Source organism: Triturus cristatus, chromosome 8 (assembly GCF_964204655.1).
Source record: "Triturus cristatus chromosome 8, aTriCri1.1, whole genome shotgun sequence".
Classification (NCBI taxonomy): domain Eukaryota; kingdom Metazoa; phylum Chordata; class Amphibia; order Caudata; family Salamandridae; genus Triturus; species Triturus cristatus.
Window position 1 is genome coordinate 1,680,278,003 of NC_140591.1, and position 26,001 is coordinate 1,680,304,003.

Sequence of the window (26,001 nt, forward strand, 5' to 3'; positions counted from 1 at the left end):
TTATGTTGTATTTATATTTATTAAATTTAGCTTTATTTTGTTAGCTTGGTCTGGGATCCTTTTTGTGTGGTTTTTCACAGTGTTCCTTGTTGAAATGTGGCACACATACTTTACACATAGCCTCCACGTTCGAGCCGGACTGCTCTGAGCCAAGCTACCAGGAGGTTGAGCACAGGTTAATTTGGGGTTTGCGTGTGCTTTACCCTGAAAAGGATTGTGGTTGCTCTTTGATGAGGGCTCACACCTCAGTCAACCAACAACTCAATTTCTTACAATTGCTATAGAAAAAGATTGTTTATAGAACCACCTTTGGTTACAGAAGAGCATTTCTGCCTCTTATTGGGTACTAGAGGTGCGTGAGATACACCTAATTTTTTTTCACATAATTGTTTGAAATTATGATAATCAGGTGAAATTGCACATCTGACATTTGGTGCTATTTTTAGAGCAAAATGCACCTTTGTGTCTATTTTGGACACAAAGACCCATTCCACACTACAAAATAGAATGAAAAACACAAGTGCAGTGTACAACCGCCATTTGTGCTCCTGTTATTAATGTTTCTTCTCTCCGCGCTATCATTTTGTGGTATAATTATGTGGTGAGTTGTAATTTCAGGGATTTTGCATGGTAACTGTTAGGTAATTTCCCAAAATTGCACAAATCACACTGGTGTAATTTATATTTTATCCAGGCCTAATGAGTACCAGCTGGATCTTTAAGTAAAAGATGGCCCTCTCATGCTATCTTCATCAACAATCTGGGTGACCGTATAATTTATACTCCATTTGTAAATTATATATTTTGAAGGAGGTGTTTACATTATGAAGAAACTGAAGGAGGCCTAGATCATAACAGATTGGTAAATATGTTTTCTTTCTGGGGTTGTATTTAATGAGGAAGTTACTTTAAATAATTTTGATTCCAGAGGGAATAAAGGTACAAATAAATGATGAAGCCTTTAAAAAATCTAAGAAATGAACGACTCTGTGCCTAGGCAAGTATAGTATTCTTTGATTTTAAGGTCAACTAAAGTGAACAACAATCAAAGACACTGGTGATGGGAATCCCCAGATGACTGCCAGGGTTTGTTTTTAAAGATTGTTAATTAAAAAAGCCAATTATTCTCTCTATAACAAAATAGTGTTTTTTTAAGTCTGTGCTATCTGCAAAAGAAATGAACAGATATTGATAAGTGAAACAAACCTAGGAAGTGTATTCCATGCTCAATTTTCACAATAGCAATGAGAACTAAGAGTAAATGTGCTACTTTCTGTTTTTTCTGTATAACACTATGACTAACCTGCAGTGACGTGCTAGTAACCTAGGCCTGATATTTTTAATAAAAAGACATTTTTAGGAGGGACTCCCAAGTGCTATTGTGCAACTGTGACATATGAAAGAGCCTCCTTCTAACCTCGATAATCTGGCTACACCTGACATTCTGCCCTTCCCTCTCCCTCATTGACCATCTGGTGCAAAGTCGTGGGGTGGCTTTGGGTGCTTCATGTCGAACAGTCAGAGAAGAAACACTTATAAAATGCAGTGTGGCTTGTGACGAAGGAGTCTGGCGAAGAGGACGAGCAAATCAACATAAAAAGCAGAAATACCAGTCATATTAGATGTAGTCATTTATTGATTAAATTAATGATACTTAATCAAGCGGGAAATGACATTACACCATACAATATATATAAATACAGCAACAATAAATGCAATATGATACGATAACTTTACAAATGCTAGTTAATTGAAGAGACAAAATGTACAGGTTGAGTGAGTCAAATATAGCTTCACGTTATATTACTTTACACCAGAAGGAAGGGCTATCAAGGGCGTGTGCAGAAGGAGGCGCTGAGAAGTGCCTTTTAAAGCTCAGTAAACGAGGATCATTTATGACACAGACTCCAAGTGCGTTTTAGATCTTTGTCAGTGCACCTTGTTAAAGATGACCCTCTGGCACGGAGCTTGGAAGGTGGTGGTGAGCGTGAATTGGCAACTGCTAGAGCCACGAAACACATGGTTGAATGAATTGCAGCTCCTACTGAAGATGGCAAGTGCTATTGAGTCACCCTGAGATCCTCTGCGCCAGGGAGCCCATGTCAGCTTGCAGGACTCTGATTGTAAGTTTCAATAATAAGTGTTAAACCTCATTCATTGTGAGTTGCATCTCCGGGTGGCAAGGAGTCCTCTCAAGAGAGTGTGGATGTCTTGGAAGGGAGGCCCCTCTACTACCTGATGAGAGCAGGATGCCCATGAAAGAGGATGTGTTGGTCCCTGATAGAGTGACTAATGGTCTGGGACTCCCTTCCCCTGTGGGTAGAAGCAGGACCTGAGGTAAGAGCAGGTGATGAGGTAGATCTTTTTATCACAGGACCAAGCAGAGAATTGGTAGAAAGAAACTCCCATCAAGTGCAGATCCAAAGAGGGCAGGAGTTCTGAGGTCATGATACGTGGACATGTGAGGAATTCACATGAGAGGGGTCTCCTATGTTAAGTAGGATGGTTGGAGGTGGAATGATTGGTCCACTGGTAGGTGTTGTCCTCACCTTCTAACCCTCTGGATTAATTGCTCTGCTGCTGTCAAACCAAACCACTGCCTGATACCAAATGTGCCCTATGTCTCTCTTATGCTCTTAAACAACCCCCGCCTCCTCCATGGAGGGACCCCTGGAAGTTCTTGTCTATACTGCCCTATGCTTGCCATTTTTAAATTGAAAGGTTATTAGAAAGAGGGCGATAGTCAGAATATTTGTATCCAAATATTGACGCTTTCCTCACATAGTCCTTAATCATTGCTAGTGGCATAGAGGGTACGATGTACTCGTTACGGCCATGCCCAGTTACATTGTTCTCGGGGTACACTTCACTGCTGCCGTTGTACTTCACCAACCACCGGTCAAAGATTCTGCAGAAACATAAGATTGAGTCGTTAGCAGGGAAAGATGCATTCACTCATTAGAAGACCTAGCACTGAGATGGAGGAGGGAGTTGGAGGCTTGTCAATGTGCCCCCTCCACCGCTGCCTGATTCGCTTTCATCACTTTTACTTAATAGCTGTAACATGTGTATTGTTCTACCAGTCGTCCAGACATTTTTAAACTACTGATTGTGACTTACTTGTCGATGAAGGTGTGGTGTACAAGAAAGATGGGGTCGTTGCTAGCGAGGGTGCTCTGGGACATGGTTCCACCCATGTACACATGGAACATGTTGTGTAAGCTCAGGAAGCTTGCGTTCCCAGTGGTTGGATTGGCAAAGCCTGTGAACAGAAGAATGTGAGGGACCCTTTAATAAGACATGATGAGGAACATATAGAACACACCGACTCATGAGGAGGAAGAGGGAGCAAGAAATAAAATACTAAGGGGCATATTATCAAGCCCCAGCGATAATTATCGCTGAGCGCGCTTAGCGCGCTTAAATTATCACGGGCCATTGCTGGAATATATCGCCAAGCTAGCGCTGTATTATCAAGGCTTAGCGCTATGGCAATAAATATTCCAGCGATGGCGGGGATTTCCATGGAACATTGCTAGTTTTCCAGAGATGTTCCATGGAAAACGTAGATAACTTGATGATAAGGCCCTGTGGACTTAGTCCCACAATTCACCTCCAATGTTAGGTATGCCTTAGTGAGGAATTTCACAGACATTAAATTCCTGCATTAAGGCATAGTTAACGTGATTTCAAATATCGCTACCCCTCGTTGATAATATCACGAATTTGGGTTTGCGATATTTTCCCATGGAGATTTGTCAGGCACGCCTCCTTTGCATCTCATTAATGATGTGATGCGAGGCGTGCTGACAATGGGCGCTAAGGCAAAGAAACACGCGCTAGCGTGTCCTTGTTGATAATGCGATAAAATTATTGCTGCTTTTCGCCGGAAAACGAGCTCTAAAGCAGCTATAATGTTATCGCCGCCCCTTGATAATATGCCCCTTACATTGGTAACTAATTTGCTGTTTGCCGCAGCTCGAAGAAGCCATTCGCCTGATTTATGAGTCATTTAATCATAATTTCTGCCACAAAGACCCTGCCTGATGGAAGTGGGGACCATTCGATTTTAGGAATGTTCAATAAGTTAAAAGGCCACTTGTGACCTCACACAGCTCTAATGATAATGTCGCACAGCCCTAGAGTGCATGGCATTGACCCAGGGAGAGACTGAAAAAGACTGTGGCCGATGGTGTGGGTCATCAGTCGAGATCTTTGCCCGCCTGTGTTATTGATTCTTTACTGGTGCTTCAATTATTGCACAGATTGAAGTATAAGGTTGTGTGTTTTTTAGCAGGAGCTGTGACATTGTCCCTGTTTCCCATACGGGTGGTTATTGAGCTTGAAATCCACAATTCTAGTTCTGTCTATCTTTTCTGCATCCTGGGTCCATAGTTAGTACCAAATCAGGGCTTGTCCCTCTCCTTCCCTTCTATTGCTCCAAGAGGTGCCTTTAGGTAGAGCAGTGAAGCATGCTTCAACCTCTACAGCCAATCATGCTCCAGAGTGTCCTCCGGTGCAGCTGCCTCCTCAGCCAATCATGCTCCGGAGTTTCCTTTGGTGCAGGTGCCTCCTCAGCCAATCATGCTCCGGAGTGTCCTCCGGTGCAGCTGTGAGTTATGCCTGATTGGCTGCAGCACTTGGACCTGTCTCCTCAGCCAATCATGCTCCGGAGTGTCCGCCGGTGCAGCTGTGAGTTATGCCTGATTGGCTGCAGCACTTGGACCTGTCTCCTCAGCCAATCATGCTCCGGAGTGTCCTCCGGTGCAGCTGTGAGTTATGCCTGATTGGCTGCAGCACTTGGACCTGTCTCCTCAGCCAATCATGCTCCGGAGTGTCCTCCGGTGCAGTTGTGAGTTATGCCTGATTGGCTGCAGCACTTGGACATGTCTCCTTAGCCAATCATGCTCCGGAGTGTCCTCCGGTTACAGCAGTGAGTTATGCCTGATTGGCTGCAACACTTGGACCTGTCTCCTCAGCCAATCATACTCCACAGTGTCCTCCGGTGCAGCTGTGAGTTATGCCTGATTGGCTGCAGCACTTGGACCTGTCTCCTCAGCCAATCATGCTCCGGAGTGTCCTCCGGTGCAGTTGTGAGTTATGCCTGATTGTCTGCAGCACTTGGACCTGTCTCCTCAGCCAATCATGCTCCGGAGTGTCCTCCGGTGCACCTGTGAGTTATGCCTGATTGGCTGCAGCACTTGGACCTGTCTCCTCAGCCAATCAGGCTCCGGAGTGTCCTCCGGTGCAGTTGTGAGTTATGCCTGATTGTCTGCAGCACTTGGACCTGTCTCCTCAGCCAATCATGCTCCGGAGTGTCCTCCGGTGCACCTGTGAGTTATGCCTGATTGTCTGCAGCACTTGGACCTGTCTCCTCAGCCAATCATACTCCACAGTGTCCTCCGGTGCAGCTGTGAGTTATGCCTCAGGTTCCGGGGTCAGCTGCTGACTGACACCTGAGATCTGATGCACTTTAAATCCGTTCACAACATTCACTCCGAAGAAACCAGGAAAGACTCAAACATGTGGCTTCAGGCCACCTCCTCCATCAGTCCACCCTCCGAAGAGATCCGTGCAAGAAGAAGAGAGACTTCACACACAACCGAGGTACTCGTGAAAGAGCGTCAGGCACCTACCTTCCAGACAGTTGCGGAAGCTGCGCCTGGCCCTGAAGGTGAACGGAGGTGTGTCGTAGTCCTTCCACTGTAGTACATCCTGCACCTGCTGAGCAGAGGGCAGCTGACTGGCGGCGGGGTCTACACCAGGGCTTCTGTATATAGGCTCAAACCTGCACTTATCTTCTGCGATTGTGCAATACTTTTCAGGGTAGGGAAACCCGCTGCATATGCTCTGGAAATGGTATGGAAGGAAGAGAAGTTAGAAGCTGGAAAGTCATAAAAAGAGAGGGCTGTATTGCCCGAGGCAGCCCATTTCAGAACTCAGTTTACTTTGTACATGCTATAAAATGCCTCCACCCAAAGACTGGTTCCTCCAGCACATTGATGCTATGAACACTGGGACCCTGCTGGTTCTGGGCGCACTCTGAACAGGAACTGCATGACATGCAGGAGAGGTGTTACGGTGTGGTTTGGGAAGCATGTAGTAATGGGTAGAGTGCGAATGGAGGTTGAAGAATATAGAAATGCTCAACCGAAGCTCCCATGTAGGGCTGAGGAAGACGCTACATCTGGTGACAAGTAGGAGGTGCGTGCCTGGGGATGGCAAGACTGCAAGAGTTTTCAATGGTACTGCAAACTGCTTGTGCATGGCACATGTCCAGAATTGATGCAAAGCATTCTGCACCCGATGTAATTGGAATGAAAGCCATGTTCCAGCCCATACATGGCCACAGAAGCCATCAGAGGGCCTGCAGAGGACAGTGTTAAAAACCACCCACCAATACCACTAGTCAGGTTGCCCGCAGAGATGCTGTGCCCTGAACATAGAGGGACAGATTTACAAGTCCCTTGTGCCTCCTAGCACTGCCATTGGGTCACTTTTTGCGATGCAACGGCGGCGTCATTGTAAAGCCCTGCGTCACATTATACCTGCGTCAGGTATAATGTATGCAGGGGGGCGTTCCCACGCAGGAAAGCCTCGTAAAAGTGACGCAGTGAAATCTACAAGATTTCACTGCACCACTTTTAGGATGCCACTGCGTCAAAACGTTATGCCTGCTTGAAGCAGGCGTAAGGAGTGACACAGTGTAGTGGGAATACGACTCAAAATACATTGTTGGAGTTACGTTCTGCTTGTGACACAACTCCAACAATGCGTGAGTGTTGGGCCAACAGATACATCAGAATTTCTGACGCATCTTTTAACCCTTGCGCCATGAAGCACTGTATTGTAAATACTGTGCATCCACGGTGGCGCAAGGAAATCTGACGCTGGTGCAAGGAAATTGACGCATCTATGCACATTCATAAGTGATTGGAGTGTACTGCAACACATTTCTGCACGTGGCTGCTACTTGCTGAAGATGTTTGAGTCACCCTGCATAGTTATCAGTTGAAAGACACTTGGTACCACAATTGCGGCAGAAGGAAGCGTGAAATACAATGAAGCAGTATTCGTCACGCCACCATCACCTTCCGACACAGCCAAGAAACAAAACATTGGTGCCAGGTGGACTGTGTGGATTGAAACATTTGACTGCTTTATAGATGTTCTTGAGGAGAAGGATGATAGGAAAATCATTACATATTTTTAAAAACCTCGCAGGTGATGGAGTTAAAGAAGTCCTCAAGGAGTGCTTAAGAAAGTTTCACAGACTGATGCAACATCGTACCTAAAAATAAAAGCAGCGCAGGAAGCGCAGTTCAATCCAATGCTGAATGTTGACTATGAAAGTTATGTTTTCAATAAGGTACTGCAGCAGTCTGGTGAAACCATGGATGAGCCTGTTATGGGCTTGTTGAAAGACTTGACGCACGTATTAAACACTGCAAAGTCTGTGGCTTTACTGACGAAGAAATCATGAAATTTAAGCACAAGCATAAAATGTATGCACATCCTCGAAGAACACAAGAACTGAGCTTCCAATGTGGACTTTAATTTCCCCATGAAGGCAAATGCCCATCTATAGCACAAGTCTGTAAAGGCTGAGGGAAAGAAAATCATTTCCAAACTGTGTGTGGAGCTAAAGAAAAGTCAAGTTCGTCAGAACAAAAAGAAAATATGGATTTGAGAGTGAGCCGCAAACACTCTTTCCTACCCACAAAACCAAAAAGCAGCATCAACTGCTCCAAGCAGAGGCCAAGAAAGTCAATCGCCATCAAGTTCACATATAATGGTTATTCAGCGTCACTAGCAAGGACTAGTGAAGAGGATTGGGTGTTTGCTGATGATTTTTGCCAAAATACGACTTGCACATGTGGGGTTCGCTACTTGTGCAGAAGACCTAAGTCTAGGAAAAGTTTCACCAAACAAAATGCCACACTTCTTTCTGACACTGTCCCAGAATTACATAGAATGTAAACGGTCACCCCATAATGTTCAAAATTGACAGGGGGTGCTGATTAATATCATGTCAGTGGAAAAGTTCAACAGCCTCTCGATTGTGCCCTCCTCACTATTTCAGACACAAAGCCGCTACAAAGACAAGTATCGCTAACTGTGGCAATGCAACACAAAACAACGTCACTGTGAGCCACCATTCATGTTCTACAAGGAACCTCATCTACTGTATGCTTACATAGTTGTGCCTCTGCGGCTGACATGGGGTTAATATCCCTCAACTATAACATCTGTGGTCAGCCTGATATAATGATTTGATTTGATTTGATTTACAGACTTGTAAAGCGCAACGTATTCCCAAGGGCGTCTTGGCGCTAGAGTAGGCAGGAGTACTGAACTTTTGGCAGCCCTGGGAATTTTGGCGTTTCAGTTGGCGAATAACCAAGTTTTCAATAGCTTTCTAAATGAAATGAGTGATGTGCTGTTCGTTATCTGAATCGGTAGACGGTTCCAGGTTTTCGCTGTCCCTAACAGGAAGCTTCTGCTCCCCCAACGGGCCTGCTTGTACCTGGGGCTTGACAGTAGTTTAGAGTGACCTGACCTTAGATTTCTGGTTGGTGTATATCTTTGGAGATGTGTTCTCAGATACAAAGGTCCTCTGCCCTGTAGAGCCTTATATGCTAGGCACTGTGACTTGAATGTAATTCTCTTTTCCACTGGAAGCCAGTGGAGGTCTCTCAACCAGTGAGAAATTGGTTCGTATTTGGGGATGCCTAGATTTAATCTCGCTGCTGCGTTCTGCATTCGCTGAAGCTTCAGTAAGAGTTGAGACTGTAACCCCACATATAGGGCGTTGCCGTAATCCAGTCCCGAAAGGGCCAGTGCTGTGACCAGTGTCTTCAATGCATCCTTGGGGATGAAAGGGCTGATTTTCCTGATCATTTTCAAGATACCCCAAAAAGTGGAGGCGAGCTTGTTGACCTGAACTTCAAATGTCAGTCTTTCATCGAATACTACCCCCAGGTTTCTAACCTTCGGGACTGGAGTTGGGCATTCACCCATATCAACCGGCCACTATCTTGGAGACCAGAAGGAGGTGTTTGCCCCTAATAGCAGCACCTCGTTTTTTTCACCGTTCAATTTAAGGCAGTTCTTCTGCATCCATGCGTTTATCTGTGACATGCAGATATTAAATTGATTGGCTGTCTCTTCGATGTTATTTGAGACTGATACCACCACCTGGGTGTCATCGCCATATGATATCACCTAGAAGCCACATTGCCTGATGATCGCTGCCAGAGGGGTCACATATATATTAAACAGTGTGGGGCTCAAGGATGACCCCTGTGGCCCCCCACATGGCAGCAAGAAGGATGTAGATGCCGATTCATCTACTTCTACTACAAAGGATCTGTCTGCTAAATATGAAGACAGTAGGGTAATGGCATTATCTTGGAATCCCAGCTCCGCTAGTTTACCAATTAAGATCGTATGGTTAACAGTGTCGAAGGCCGCCGAGAGATCCAACAAGATCAAGGTGGCCTTCTTTCCTGCATCCAGAGTTCTTCTGAGCTCCTCTACTGCCATGTTCAATGCAGTCTCTGTCCCATGGCCCTCTCGGAAACCACATTGTGAGTGGTCCAAGAAGTCTCCGGCGGTGATGTATATTGAGATCTGCGTGTTAAGTAGATGAGGCAATTTTAATTTTTGTTTAATGGCTTGGGAAAACGTTACAAAATAAAAGTGCAGCTTAACATCAACAAAGATGTACGTCCTGTTGCTAAGTAGCAGGGTACAGCCGCTTTTCATTTGCAGAGTTGGCAACACTTTAAAACATGACATCATTGAACGTTCCACAGGCCCACACCTTGGGTTTCGCCCTTAGAAGTAATACCAAAGAAAGACAGTATTGGAACTCTGTGAATATGCACAAGCCAAACAAAGCCATTGAGAGGGAGAGACACTCTGTTCGTCGTGTGGCAGATGTTATCATGCAACTGAATGGACCTAAAGTCTTTTCCCGTCTTGACCTAAAGAAAGGGCATCACAAACGTGAGCTAGAAGAGAACTGCAGCTATTTTACCAATGTTCCCACTCATGTTGGTTTGTTCAGATATAAGCGACTAAACTTTGGAGTATCTTTGGCTGCTAAGATATTTCAGAATTGTATTCACAGAGTAGTTCAAGCTGTTACACATGCTTTCAATTACAGTGACAACATACCGGGTTTTGGAAGCACTCAAAGAGAACACAACAAATCCCTTACTCAAATGTGGCAGTTATCTGCTGATGAAGGCCTCACTTTGAATGCAGCAAAATGTGAATTCCACAAAAACAAACTAAACCAGATAAGGCAGAAACACCGTCATCCACTTTCCCTCCCTAAGATGCTAGCATGCTGCAATCCATTCTAGGCTTGGGCATTATTGCTCATAATACATTCATAATTTTGCCACAGTTAGTGCCCCTTGAGAGACTTGGAAAAGTGGAATGTTCCTTTTCAGTGGTCTCCTGAGTGCGATCAAATTTTCAAAGAAATAAAACACACAATTGAGAATGCAGCTGAAATGGCCCACTTCGACCCCAGGCTACACACTGTTTTCACAGTAGATGCAAGCCCGGTGGGCTGAGACCATTTTTGCTCAACATAGCTGCCACCCAAATGCTCAGAGATGCATTTTAGTCTGTGCCAGTCAAAGCGAATCTGAAACAGAATATGCCTACTCTCAATCTGAGAAGGAGAGTCTGACTGTGGTGTGGGCCTCAGAAATTTTTTATGTATTTCCGTAAGGAAAATGATTCATTTTCCTCATGGTCCACTATTTTTGGAAACCCGAAGGCTAAGATGCTCCCTCACATTGAAAGGTGTGGGTTGAGGCTGCAAGAGTACAATGATGAAACTGTGCACAAACCCGGAAGGATCAGGGCTCAGCAGATTACTTTTCACTGCTTCATCGTCCTAGCTCAACAACCAAGATGGCTGAATATCTCAATTTTATTGTGAGGTCTGTCACGCTCTGTCTGTGGATCAAATCATTGCTGCCACCAATAAAGACAAAGATATGATGGTTGTCAAAGAACTAATTGAGACACACTCATAAAGCCAAGACACACAGCCTCTGGCTGATGACACTGACTTCCAAAGATCAAAATGTACAGGATGAGCTAGCAGCCACACAAGAAGTCATAATACTGAGAGGCTCAAGGATCATGATACCTGAGAGCCGGAGGCAGCGGGACACAGTTAGCTCATGAAAAACACTGTTTCCTTGTAGCCTCCAAATGGGCACTTAGAGTGTGGTTCCCTCGATTAGATGAGCGAGTAGAAAAGGAATTGAAAACAGGACACATCTGCAATTGCCTGTTGCCCAAGGTGACTCAGCAGTCAGCACCCAATGACAATCTCTGACCTTCATGCTCATGCCTGGGAGACAATTGCAGTTGACTGCTTCGTACCACTAGGAAGTGGACAACATCTAATGGTAGTCATAGACGAATATTCACATGTCCCTTGGGTAGAAAAGCTGTCATCAACAACTCATGACAAAGCCATAGAAAGGCTTGAGTGTCCATGCAAGGAATCAACTTGAAATAAGCTATGTGCAACAAAACAGTCTTGGGCAAAGAAAACTGGGTACTGGTAAAGTTGAGACTGAAACAAAAGACGGACACCTCATTTGCCACTGATCCTTTACTGGTGATCTCGTGCAAGGGACATGTGATGACAGCACATCATCTTGGGAAGTTCATCACTTGGGACAAATCATACCTTAGACACCTACCTCCACACTCGTCAGCTCCTGAAACTACTTTGGAGGTGACCCCACCTTCAGGTTTGTCTCCTGAGCCCGTGCCTCTGTTGCCTGTTGAGGGTGGGCCTCGATCACCTGGGATCACCCAAGCCAGAAAACTAGAAAGCTCCTCGAAAACCGATTCAGGAGATGTGACTTGAGTGATGCCTGCCACTTTTAATTCAACAAAGGGAGAGCTGCAGCGTATTGACACTATATGCACCAGGATCCTAGTGGTTCAGGGCGGACTGTGAAGAGGAGCTACGTGATATGCAGGGTGAGTGCTAGGGTGTGGTTTGGGAGTTATGCCGTAAAGGGTAACTTATCAAAGAGGTCAAGAATAAAGACATGTCAAACCGCAGCTCCTGTGTGCGGCTTAATCTGCTTGCATGTTCCAGGGCAGGTGAGGACACTACACTCCCTGCAGCTCTTTTGGTGATCTTATAAAAAACAGGGCCACAAAGTCCATCATCCTATGATCACCAGTCCTTGTGGGCTTATTGAAATCATTGAGCAACCTCATGTGTTTGCATGACCGACTGTTTTGATTTCAAATGTGCCAAGAAAGGGCATTGAGGAATTAGAGACAGGAGACCCATGATTTTCAGTTACACGCAGAGTTCTGTGCCTAATTTTAGGCCCCTATGTCAACTTGGTACCCTGTGAAGGGAAAGTTTACAATGCATCGGTGCTCCGGAACATAGTCTCTTCATGGCAGGTTCATGTCTTTTTTAGCTGGATGAAACAACCTCCTGCTTTCACTAAAACAAAAACCCATGCTAGGCGGGATCAAGAAAACCTGGAGGAGCTCTGTACATTGCTTCATCTTCTTTGCCTCTGCAGGTGCAGCGGATGGACTGAAGACAGGGTGATCCCCACCAGGGAGGGGTAGGCAGTGCTCTCACAGGGAGATCCCCACCAGGGAGGGGTAGGCAGTCCTCTGGCAGGGAGATCCCACTAGGGAGGGGTAGGCAGTCCTCTGCCAGGGTGATCACCACCAGGGAGGGGTAGGCAGTCCTCTGGCAGGGAGATCCCCACTAAGGAGGGGTAGGCATCCCATGGAGATCCCAACCAGGTTGGGGTAGGCAGCCCTCTTGCAAGGAGATCCCCCCAGGGAGGGGTAGGCAGTCCTCTGCCAGGGTGATCAACACCAGGGAGGGGTAGGCAGCCCTCTGCCAGGGTGATCCCAACCAGGGAGGGGTAGGCAGCCCTCTTGCAAGGAGATCCCCCAGGGAGGGGTAGGCAGCCATCTGGCAGGGAAATCCCCATCAGGGAGGGGTAGGCAGCCCTCTGGCAGGGAGAACCCCCCCAGGTAAGGGTAGGCAGCCCTCTGGCAGGGAGAACCCCCCAGGTAAGGGTAGGCAGCCCTCTGGCAGGGTGATCTCCACCAGTGAAGGGTAGGCAGTCCTCTGGCAGGGGGATCCCCATCAGGAATGGGTAGGCAGCCCTCTGGAAGGGCGATCCCCACCTGGGAGGGGTAGGCAGCCCTCTGGCAGGGAGATCCCCTCCAGGGAAGGGTAGGCAGCCCTCCGGAGGGAGAATCCCACTAGGGAGGGGTAGGCAGCACTCTGGTAGGGCAATCCCCACCAGGGAAGGGTAGGCAGCCCTCTGAAAGGAAGATCCCTCCAGGTTGGGGTAAGCAGCCCTTTGGTAGGGCGATCCCCACCTGGGAGGGGTAGGCAGCCCTCTGGCAGGGAGATCCCCTCCAGGGAAGGGTAGGCAGCCCTCGGGAGGGAGATTCCCACTAGGGAGGGGTGGGCAGCCCTCTGGCAGGAGATCCCCACTAGGGAGGGGTAGGCAGAACTCTGGTTGGGCAATCCCCACTAGGGAGTGGTAGGTAGCCCTCTGAAAGGAAGATCCCCTCCAGGTTGGGGTAAGCAGCCCTATGGCAGGGAGATCCCCACCAGGGAGGGGTAAACAGCCCTCTGGCAGGGAAATTCCCACCAGAGAAGGGGTATGTGGCTGATCTCTGGTAGGGCGATCCCCACCAGGGAGGGGTAGGCAGTCCTCTGACAGGAGATCCCCACCAGGGAGGGGTAGGCAGCTCTCTGGCAGGGGTGTGGATGTCATGGACTCCTATGACTTTGTGGGATTGTGTAGCACCTCCTAATGTTTAAATGATCCCATCCCTTCTAAACCTCTGATCACCATAATATGGAAACATATGTCGAAAACAAAACATGCATGGTCCTCAGCCACCGAGGCCAAAGGATAAGATGGGCTTGAGCCATGAGGAGCTCAGTGGCACCGGGAAAGGACAAGTGGAGGGGCTGACCAAGATTTATCTCTCAGCAAAGGGAAGGAGGGTGCTTGCCAGGCTGAGTTACCTCTCAGCTCAACTTCACTTGTGCAAGGGTGGTTTTGGGTAGTGCTTCAGCTGGTCCTTGGTGTATGGCGGCTACTTGGCACTCTCTGCCCGTGTACTGGGACTACATGGACTGGATGGGGCCTTCCATGCATGCAAGGTCTTCAGTGCACCAGGCATGCAGAGTTTCGGTAGACCGTCATGTTTAATCCAGGCCTGCAGGAAAGGGTGAGTATGCAGCTCCTTCTTCAAGGAGCAGTGCAGCTGTGCTGCACGCACGAGTCGATATAGATACTTCACATGCAGGGTGAGGCTCAGATTGCATTCATAGTCCATGCCAGGTGGACAGCACCACAGAAACAATTGTTACCACCCCATTCTTACTGCGTTCATTGTAGCCATTCGGGTCGGAGCATAATTTCCCACCCAGAGACAACACAGAGTGGAGCAAGCCTTGTCCTGCTTGTGAAATTAACTATGGCTAGACCTTGGGTTTAGAGGGCCCTCAAACGCAATAATGGCATGGCTCAGGCAGCTACGCAGACAGAGTTGGCCTTCCAATCTTGCAGCTTGAACTCCCGGTCAGACCTCAATGTTCTCCTTGCTCTCTTGGTGCAGTAGGGAGCTGACATTGAACTCCTTTCCAGGACTGCTTCCATCACATGACAGGTCAGCCCTCAATGTTCTCCTTTCCAGGACTGCTTCCATCAGACGACAGGTCAGCCCTCCATGTTCTCCTTTCCAGGACTGCTTCCATCAGACGACAGGTCAGACCTCAATGTTCTCCTTTCCAGGACTGCTTCCATCAGACGATAGGTCAGCCCTCCATGTTCTCCTTTCCAGGACTGCTTCCATCAGACGACAGGTCAGACCTCAATGTTCTCCTTTCCAGGACTGCTTCCATCAGACGACAGGTCAGACCTCAATGTTCTCCTTTCCAGGACTGCTTCCATCACACGACAGGTCAGCCCTCCGTGTTCTCTTCACTCTCTTGGTGCAGTACGGAGCTGACAATGAACTCCAGGACTGCTTCCATCGCACGACAGGTCAGCCCTCCATGTTCTCCTTTCCAGGACTGCTTCCATCAGACGACAGGTCAGACCTCAATGTTCTCCTTTCCAGGACGGCTTCCATCACACGGCAGGTCAGCCCTCCATGTTCTCCTCGCTCTCTTGGTGCAGTAGGGAGCTGACACTGAACTCCTTTCCAGGACGGCTTCTATCAGACGACAGGTCAGCCCTCAATGTTCTCTTCGCTCTCTTGGTGCAGTAGGGAGCTGACACTGAACTCCAGGACTGCTTCCATCACAGGACAGGTCAGCCCTCCGTGTTCTCTTCACTCTCTTGGTGCAGTACGGAGCTGACAATGAACTCCAGGACTGCTTCCATCGCAGGACAGGTCAGCCCTCCATGTTCTCTTTTCCAGGACTGCTTCCATCAGACGACAGGTCAGACCTCAATGTTCTCCTTTCCAGGACGGCTTCCATCACACGGCAGGTCAGCCCTCCATGTTCTCCTCGCTCTCTTGGTGCAGTAGGGAGCTGACAATGAACTCCAGGACGGCTTCCATCAGACGGCAGGTCAGCCCTCCATGTTCTCTTCGCTCTCTTGGTGCAGTACGGAGCTGACAATGCACTCCAGGACTGCTTCCATCACAGGACAGGTCAGCCCTCCGTGTTCTCCTTTCCAGGAGAGCTTCCATCACACGACAGGTCAGCCCTCCACCAGTATTTAGGAGGCCCTCGTGAGGTACAGGATAAGAGCAGGCCCTTGTGAGGTACAGGATAAGAGGAGGCCCTCATGAGGTACAAGATAAGAGGAGGCGCTCATAAGGTACAGGATTAGAGGAGGCCCTCGTGAGGTACAGGATTAGAGGAGGCGCTCATAAGGTACAGGATAAGAGGAGGCCCTCGTGAGGTACAGGATTAGAGGAGGCGCTCATAAGGTACAGGATAAGAGGAGGCCCTCGTGAGGTACAGGATAAGAGGAGGCCATCATGAGGTACAGGGTAAGAGGAGGCCCTCGTGAGGTACAGGATTCGAGGAGGCCCTCATAAGGTACAGGATAAGAGGAGGCCCTCGTGAGGTACAGGATAAGAGGAGGCCCTCATGAGGTACAGGATTAGCGAAGGCCCTCGTGAGGTACAGGATAAGAGGAGGCCCTCGTGAGGTACAGGGTAAGAGGTGGCCCTCGTGAGGTACAGGATAAGAGGAGGCCCTCGTGAGGTACAGGATTAGAGAAGGCCCTCGTGAGGTACAGGATAAGAGGAGGCGCTCGTGAGGTACAGGATAAGAGGAGGCCCTCATGAGGTACAGGATTAGAGAAGGCCCTCGTGAGGTACAGGGTAAGAGGAGGCCCTCGTGAGGTACAGGATAAGAGGAGGTCCTCGTGAGGTACAGGATAAGAGGAGGCCCTCATGAGGTACAGGATTAGAGAAGGCCCTCGTGAGGTACAGGATAAGAGGAGGCCCTCATGAGGTACAGGATAAGAGGAGGCGCTCATAACGTACAGGATAAGAGGAGGCCCTCGTGAGGTACAGGATAAGAGCAGGCCCTCGTGAGGTTCAGTGTAAGAGGAGGCCCTCGTGAGGTACAGGATAAGAGGAGGCCCTTGTGAGGTACAGGATAAGAGGAGGCCCTCATGAGGTACAAGATAAGAGGAGGCGCTCATAAAGTACAGGATAAGAGGAGGCCCTCGTGAGGTACAGGATTAGAGGAGGCGCTCATAAGGTACAGGATAAGAGGAGGCCCTCGTGAGGTACAGGATTAGAGGAGGCGCTCATAAAGTACAGGATAAGAGGAGGCCCTCGTGAGGTACAGGATAAGAGGAGGCCCTCATGAGGTACAGGGTAAGAGGAGGCCCTCGTGAGGTACAGGATTAGAGGAGGCGCTCATAAGGTACAGGATAAGAGGAGGCCCTCGTGAGGTACAGGATAAGAGGAGGCCCTCATGAGGTACAGGATTAGCGAAGGACCTCGTGAGGTACAGGATAAGAGGAGGCCCTCGTGAGGTACAGGATAAGTGGAGGCCCTCGTGAGGTACAGGATTAGAGAAGGCCCTCGTGAGGTTGACCATTTGAAAATGAAGACAAGTTCAATGTCGCAGTGGCACGTGCCTTTCCTTATTCATGCTTTTGAATCCCCTTAAAGCACACATTATGTTTTTCTCATTATCATTTAGGTATATTTTACAATGTATGGATTGTTTGATATTTGTCATATCATTTACACGTCTTTGGAGTATAATGATGCCTTCTTAGAGGGCACATATTCGCACACTATGTTGTTTAGGAAGAAACTCAATAGTCTTAGTCCCCTGTGCACTGGAAAGGACGTGTTTCTCTTCCAACCTCACATCCTGAGTGACAAGCTTCTTTTTCCTCATCCTAATGCAGCGAGATAGTATTTAAAGTCAGAGCGGGAGCCTTTCAGGAGAGGGAAGCTTCAACCATCCCAGAAGCAGCATCAATTCAACAACCCTCTGTGCCAAGGCCACACACTGGTGTCTGCTGACCTCATCGGCATGCTCCCCCAAACAAGAGCAACCTCACATAAACCAGGACTGGCCTTGATCTGTGCAGGCTGCAGACTGAAACAAGCCTGAAGCATGAGCAGGTATGGCTTCAAGCCACATAGGAAGCTTTTTTAAAGATATTGGTGCTAATTTAGACATTGGAAAATAAAGGATTCCATCGTAAATTTAATCCAAAGATCTCCACCTAGAATGCTAATATGTTGCCAATTTCCATTGCATTTATATACATTGTTTTATTTTACGTACTAAAAGTTTATATACTCTACACTAAAACTGGTCTTTATTGTATATTATTAAAGCCTTTTGAAACTCTAGTGTGCATTTATTTTATGTGCATCCTTCAGCGAAAGATGTTTGAGTAGCTCACAATGAATAAAATGTATTCCTGTCTGTCTTTGCTTGGATTTGATCTTCAGCCAATGCCCATCATCTCCTGGTATCTTGTGGGAGATCTTTTTCTGCTGCTCAAGTTGGTGAGTTGATTCAAACCTCTACTTGCCAAAGGAAGATTTAGACTCCACCAGACCATTTACAGCCGAAGCTGTCAAATGTATCAGCATATGGGAAAGAATGAGGAAGCAGAGTCAGTTCTGGAAGACAGGGCTCTGCGTGTGCTTAGAAGTGTCAATCTTCCATTGTATAGCCCCTGGGGGGTGTGGGTCATGAAGATTGTGAACATTTGGTTTGTGAATTTGACATGTGTTTTCTTCAAGCAACGCCACAATCCCCCGCTCCCAGAGTAAAGGGCTGCCTCTCGAAGGCAGGAGGCAGCGGTGGCAAGTCGCGAAGCTAAAGCGCTACATAATTAACACCCTTTGTGACACAAGTTGACTTTCAAGGGACTCCTACAACCATAGAGCGGTGTCGTGCAGCGGCCAGAGAGGCTAACTCCGGAGCGCATGGCTCACAGTTTGATCATTGGCGCCGGCAGCGGCTCAGCTCAGCATCATGTGATTCTGGACAAAATCTTCCCAACGGCCCCCAGGGCCTGCATACCCTCAGGGGTGATAAGTCGCGCTTTACAAATCTGGAATTAATATAATTAAATCATGGTCAAGAGGCACTTGTGAATTGCAGCATCTTCGGACTGCTTCCCGACCCTTCGCATACTCTGTAAGATCTGTAAATTACTCGCTGTCAACACCAGATGAACCGCAACTCAAGCCCTAGTCACCACCCGGCAGAACTACAGCAATGCACTCTATGTAGGAATCATCTCGCACCTCCTGAAGAGACTACAGACCATACAGAATTCAGCTGCCAGACTTATCCCCGCCCTCCCCGAACACACCCACAGCACCCTCACCTCAAGACACTCCACTGGCGCCCCTTCCAGAGGAGACCTCAATTGAATCTACTGATCCTCACCTACAAGGCCTTTCACAATCACGGATCAGCATACATCAACCACCTCCTGTACTTCCACCAACCCTCCGGACAACTGCGCTCTGCTTCCCTCTCTCTCTCACACTTCCGCTAAAGCAACAGTGGAGGGCGCTCCTTCTCCTGCCTTGTGGTGAGAGCCTGGAACGACCACCCCCTTCACCTCCAGACCTCATCCTCTCTTCTGAAATTCAGGAAAGGACTCAAGACCTGGCTGTTCAGCGGAGCCCCGTAGCAGCTGTATTCTCCGCTCCTGGATAGGGTAGCGGGTGATTCGCTACGCTCTATGAATCCTGTTTGATTCATTGACTGATTGAGTGATATTCTGCAGTTTTCTGGTCCCTGGGTAGCGTGGGTCATTAAGATCATGGATGCTTGGTTTGTGATTTTTAAATATGTTGGAGCCATTTTTCTCCAAAGAATGTAACCCTCTGCCCTCCAGAGTAAAGGGCTTCCTAGCAACTGCTGGGAGCAGCAATGGTAACTGGTGGGGCTATATGGACACACAATTCACTTCTTTGATGATGCAAGGTAAGTTTCAAGAGATTCCTATGAGCTCAAATATGATCAATTGTGTATTGCAGTGGAGGAGCACTGGGCGGCTTCCCCCACACGGACAACAGTGAAGGAAACCATCCCATTGCAGGCATATATTGTTTTCCCCACTTTGTACCCCCTTCTATTTGACAGGACTTCACTGCTTTCCAGACCAGTGCACACATTCATGGACACACACATACATCATGGCAAGTTTCTAAACAAACTGGCAGAGTTGTGTATTTACCTTCCAACTGGCGAAGTACGAGGTAGAAGTCAGCAACCCCTGGGAATCGCTCTTGCCCATCATGTCGTCCGTGCAGATGCTGCATGTCCGTCCGTCCATGCTCCAGTCGTAGTACGGAAGGACAAAATCATGGTCATGGGTCAGAATCTGCATTTCCCTCTCGAAAAAGAGGAGGTACCACCGATGCCATGGAAGGAAGTCGGGGCCTACATGAGCAAGGTTTACTGTATCATCAAGCACATTGTTTTCTAGGAATGGTGCAACGGGGTAGGCATGCATCCAGACAAAGACATCATACACAGTGGCTTCTATGAAGCGGAAGGTGCTTCTGTCATATCTGTTGCCACTGATAAGGATTTTATATCTTGCACTTGTTTTCAACTTGGCGAGACTCAGATAACTGAAAAATGTCAATCTCTCTTGACGAGAGAGCTCACGGATGTCCCTTCGGATAAGGGTCTTCCTCTCAGTGCACTTGTCTCCATAAATGCCAAACTTACATTCTCCACAGTCAAAACCACTGTAGTTCCCATTGCAGACACAAACACTGTCAAAGTACTCATGGGGCCAGTCTAAGCGGTCATCGTTTGTCTGAGTGAAGCTCCTCTTCTCTGAATACCTCCGATTCATGATCCCGCAGCGTCCTCTTCTTGAGTTTACCCCACACATGCTGCCGTCCTTCCACTTGGGGCAGCAGCGCCTGTCCTTCAGGGCCTGGTCAGTAGTGCAGGCAGTGGGGAACTGACCCATGACCCCACTGAGTAACACAGGGAACAGCACAAGAGAGAACAGCATGGTTTCCACAGATCTTTGATGATCTAGGGTCTGTCTGAGGAGGGAAAGAAATGTAATGAATTACATGTTACCCTGCTATGGGGAGCATGATGTCAAAAGTTATTTGAGCATGACAGAGGACATTAGCGCCACATCAGCATCAGCTTCATAAATACAACTAGTGTGCCAACGGTGGGAACAGCGCAGAGAATCCTGGTTCTCCTACTTTTTCCTTCATTTGACCTGAGTTGTTCCTTCTATTGAATTCATGGCATTAATTACCCACGTCTTTTGGTAAGACTTCACCTAACCATCATAACTGGAAATGGACTTGTGTGCTGAGAATCAGAAACCAGCAGAAAAAATTGAATAATTAAGTCTGTGAGGAATAAATTGAGTCTGGATAAAGAGTCGAGAAGACATCTGAGATGAGAAGAAACAGGTGGGAACCAGAAGGGGAAGCGAAGTTCTTCCGCATAGAGCCAGACGCGGGAACAAATACAAAGAAAACTGAGCATCTCTAAATCTGCCATCTTCTTCCTATAATTTTTCAATGCCTTTCAGCCTTGTTCTTCCTCCATATATCTGCATCTGTTCCCTTGTTTCGGTTCCTATATTCAGATCCCATCCTCAGGTTTGGAGTCTCCACTCACTCAGAGCTGGAATCAGATCCTGCACTCTGTTTCCTTATTGGTATTCTCAAAAACTTGTCTGTTGAAGTTTAAATGATCCGAAACCCCCTTCGATCTGCATCTGTCACACTCTGTGTACTCTGGGTCCCACCCTCAGACTAATCTCTTTGTTCATATCAAAGAGCACTGGTTCCTTCCTTGAGGCTGTAAGTACATCAGACCCTCTCCAGTTTGTACCCTCCAATCACCCCTCTGTAACCTCACTTAAAGGCCCATCTTCTGGCCCACACTGAAGATACACAGTTCTCAGATACATCGAGACCCTCGGTGGTCTGTACTCATCATTCCCACCAACACACTGGTAAGTGAAGTCCAACCCCAAGGCTTATCTCCTCCTCTCCATCAGAGATCTCCAACTTCTCTAGGCTTGGATCACCTTTTCTCAGTCTAACCATTGTCTGTTTTAGTAGGTGTCTTTGAAGTACTGAATATTAGTGCAGTACACACAACACAGACTCAGCCCTGCTCAAGAGCTTCCCAGTCTGTGCAGATAAAGATCATTTGGGCCATACTTGTTGAGTTGTGTTCCCTTGTATCGTGGAATGTTGCAGTTTAGAAGCATCTCGCATCTTCTGCTTTCACAGTCGGGATTCACAGATAAGACCACACCTCAATGCTGCTTTGGCACCTGCCGCTTGCAAGAAGCAGGCAGCCTCATTGACTTTTCCTAGCAACTGTTCTCATTTTGTACAGCTGAGTTTTCAATACAAAGTTTAATAGATTTTTACATTTCCAGCCAGCCGTGGAGTCCTCGCTTGGAGTGCGCGCGCTTACAGAGATACCACCTCAATGGGACTTCTCCCTCTCCAGGGACTTCTCTGGGGTGGGAGGCAGGGAACTCCTTCGATCTGTGGTACTAACGGCAATCTGTGCAGTGAGTGTGCATATAAGGCATGCGTGCCACATGCTGCCCTTCCTCAGGGGCAGAAGCAGTTGAGGAGGATAGGAGTAGGTTCCCTTTTTCCTCACGATACCTGGCACATGCCTCTTGCGTCCCAGGGCGAGGTATGGGACAGACTCTCAGGTAAAAGAGGGAAGCAGGTGGCAGCAGGTGAGCAGAGGATGGCACGTTGTGCCAGCACCCCAGGGTAGAGTCAGTAGGAGCACTAGAGGTGGCCAAAGCTTCTCATCAGCCTCCAAGAAGCAGTCTAGGGTGTCGCCATCAGAGCAGGACAGCTCTCCGGGAATATAAACAAGGAATGAATAGAAATGCTAGTTGCAGCAACATCCCACTGAGCAAACAGCACTGTTTCCAGTGTGTGGAGCCACTACACAAAACCTGAAGGATACACACTATCACCAAACCAGAGACCTATGAGAACCATGGCAAACAAAGGGCATGTGTGACCCCACCAAACTTGCACAGAGACCTCTAAAGCAGATCATGGACCCACCAATCTACCTTGCCACTCCTATGTGCAATGTGGCTGTTCAAAGGAAGCTCACAGGTTAGTGTAAACCCAAAGAAATGACTTTAATGATTCAGATGTAAAGCTCCCTAACCAGGCAGAGGTTTACTCTCATGTGGAGGTGTCTCTGCTTCCTGGAAAGAGAGAGTGGGGTGTATTTTCAAGATAGAGAGGTGGAGAGAGTGTGTGTGTGTGTGTGTGTTTTTCTCACAACATTAGTCAGATTCCTCTGGCTGATCTGGAAGATAGAATGATGGCCCTACTTCCCCCTCCAACGGATCGCCTTACAACAGAGGCACTCGCAGCACACTATAATGCAACTGCCTCAGCCATCCTTGACCAGTCGGCTCCTGAGAAAGTTAACACAATCCAAAACACTCCCGCAAGATGTTGGTTCAATAAAGACTTCAACTCTGAAAGTAGACATCTTAGAGCTGCCGAAAGGCTCTGGTGAACAAAACCACCCGTAACCAATCTTCACCAGCTCAGAGAGGAACATAGTAAAAGAAAAAGCCACTTTCTTCCTCAGAGCGCTAGACAAGGCAATAAAATGCCACAAAGAACCTTTTAATATAATTAACTAACAAACCTCAAAACCAGCAGGCAATAATCTGCATGTCACTAAGGAATGTGGTGAAACATTTGCTAAATTCTTCAATGACAAAATTACAAAGCTTTAACTCTTCCTAGATCTGCGCACTTGGCCATCCACAGGAATCTCTCCAATCACCAAGGAGAGAATTGACACAGCATCGATACCCTCAGACTCACAAGGAGCCGCCGCTTTACATGAGCCCCCAGAGTACATTAAAATCACAGAATACCTCACAACTCCCAGGAGCTGGGAGACATTCAACCAGATCACGGAGGAGGGTATCTCAATGATGATTTCCAGAGCCCTCCTCTCACCTAAGAGACCCTCTCCAGGCCTCGACCACACCCTGACACCTCTATGGACAAAGATAATAAACAGCGGCCTAAGCAATGGGGTTGCCCGATTGCCTCAAACATGGACAAGTCTCCCAATTCTTAAAAAACATGCTGACACAGGTAACCTCAACACCTTCAGGCCCACCTCCAACCTTCCTTTCCTGGCTAAAATTATTGAGAAATGCATTCTCTCCCAACTCAACCATCACATTGACCCCCAACAATCTTCTTGACCCACTCCAATCAGGCTTTAGGAAAGGGTGTAGCACAGAAACAGTCATCCTAAAAATTGTAGACGACTTACACATTGCTTTAAATATGAATAAAAGTTGCCTTCTCTCACTCTGTGACCTATCAGCGGCCTTTGAGGCATTTGATCACAAGCTGTTTTTAGATTCGCTCCTAAAACGAATCAGCTTAGATGGTGCCATTTTGAAACGGCTCACGTCAGACCCACATAACCGCGCCCAAAAAATACAAATAAACAGCTTGACCCCCAATACTTCCGCCATATCCAGGGGTGCTCCCCAAGGCTCAGTCCTCTCACCTAAACCCTTCAATATCTACATGGTATCCCTCATCGTCATACTCAAACAAGCTAACATCCCAAACCACCTCTATGCAGATAACAATCAGCTCTATCCAGAAATATTCTTCTTAGAGGACTTACGACGATTAAATGACACTGTCACAAAAATCCCAAACTGGCTATCCCACAATCACCTGAAGCTCTACCAAGACAAGACAGAAATCCTTGTCCTTTCTAACAAGAGTCAGACCTCCCAGGTCCAAGAACGGCTAAACACCATTGACACTTTTAATTGCAAATTGACTCTGGCTGACTCCGTCAAATCGCTAAGAATCACCCAGGATGCGAGTCTAAACATAAACCCACACAAAGAATACTGAAAAGAGTGTATTTTACAATCTAAAATTCCTACATAAAATCAAGCCTTTCATCCCTCCAAATGTTCTTAAAGTCGCGATGGCTCTTTCAAGACTGGACTAAGAAATGCCACCCTAACTGGAACCACAAAGTTACACTTGGATCCCTTAAGAGCCACACTCAAGGCAGCAGCAAGGATGATTACTGGGGTATATAAACACATCTCCCTCGCCCTGAACAATCTTAAGTGGCTCCCGATCAAAGCCTGATGCTGTTTCAAAACTGCCTGCCTCACCCACAAAGTCCTCCAAACTAAAAAAACAGTCTACCATGCATCCAAACTCACAAAGGCAGGCCAGTTGAGAAATCTAAGAAACACCAACACCCTACTTCTTATCCCACCCAAAAAACATAAACAAAAAGCGCTAGCACGCTATTTCTCGGGCACTGTTCCCAGACTCTGGAACGCCCTCTCAGTACACATCTGAACAAACCCCTCCTTCATAAGCTTCTAAAGACAATTAAAAGTTCTTCTCATCAATCGGCACTTAAATCCACAAGGCTCCAACACCTACCACTCAGTGAGAGTCTCTTCCTGGATCGTATATCATCTGTATTGTTTCTCTCTAGGAAATGATCTGATATGACTCTCAACAAGCTTTCGTTTTGTACTCTGAGGGGCATATTTACAAAGAATTGCCATTGGGCTGCCCTACGCCAATTCTAAAGGGCAGGAATGCACGATATTTACAAGATACTGTGCATGCCTGCCCTTTCTGCCTGCGACGGCAAACAATTTTTGACCAAGCGCCAACATAGGCACTCTTGGATCATGGTACCAGGGTGTCTGTGTTGTGGGCAGGATTGTTTTTGTGCAGGAAGAGACATCTTCTTGCACTAAAACAATCACAAGAGGCGTTTTCCTTGTTCAATATGACCTGCAGAATGCACTACATGTGGAAAGAGGAAAAAACAAGGTAAATGTGAACATTTCTCCTCGTTACGCCTGCTCTAGAGAGGCCCAGGTTTACGAGATATTGTAAATCTGGGGCAGTGCCGAAGTCCTTGGGTGTTGCGTGAAAACAACCACACCGCATGGCCATGTAAAGGTATGCAGGGTGGCTTTACGTGGCCTTGCAGATAAGGTTAAACCCTAGGCACCACCAGAAAGTCACAAAAAGTAACGTTCCCGCTGCACATAGGGCTTGTATATAAGCCCCTAAGTTTGGGAACACTGCCATGACAATATCTGTAAAGCCCTCTAATACCCTGGGGTCTTGCCAATTCTATATAAAACTCTTTAAATGAATAAATAAGCAGGCTAACAATGCCTTTGTGTTTATGAGCTCAATGTCAGGAAAGGGCTACACAATGGAGCTTCCTGTACAAACTCCAGCCACCACTGCACTTCAGGACCTAGCATCCTGGTCCCTGGAAGAACAGAATCCTGCCCTGTACTGTACCTCTGTGCTCTGGCTGAGCTATCCAGAGCCGATGAAGGGCCACCTCCTCAATCTCCAACCTTCTTCAGCAGGTGCTTGGAGTCTGCAGATGCA

At 47.5% G+C, this 26,001-nt stretch overlaps 1 protein-coding gene across 1 annotated transcript; it reads right to left on the reverse strand.

Moving 5' to 3' along the window:
• Positions 1-1,613: 1,613 nt before the first annotated feature.
• Positions 1,614-26,001, reverse strand: LOC146808591 (tyrosinase-like). The gene is made up of 5 exons (XM_085623615.1): positions 25,909-26,001; positions 19,755-20,583; positions 5,637-5,850; positions 3,121-3,262; positions 1,614-2,908 (listed from the first exon to the last, which is right to left on the reverse strand). The coding sequence occupies exons 2-5, from the start codon at positions 20,547-20,549 to the stop codon at positions 2,710-2,712; spliced, it is 1,350 nt and encodes a 449-aa protein (XP_085479741.1). The 5' UTR covers positions 20,550-20,583; positions 25,909-26,001; the 3' UTR covers positions 1,614-2,709.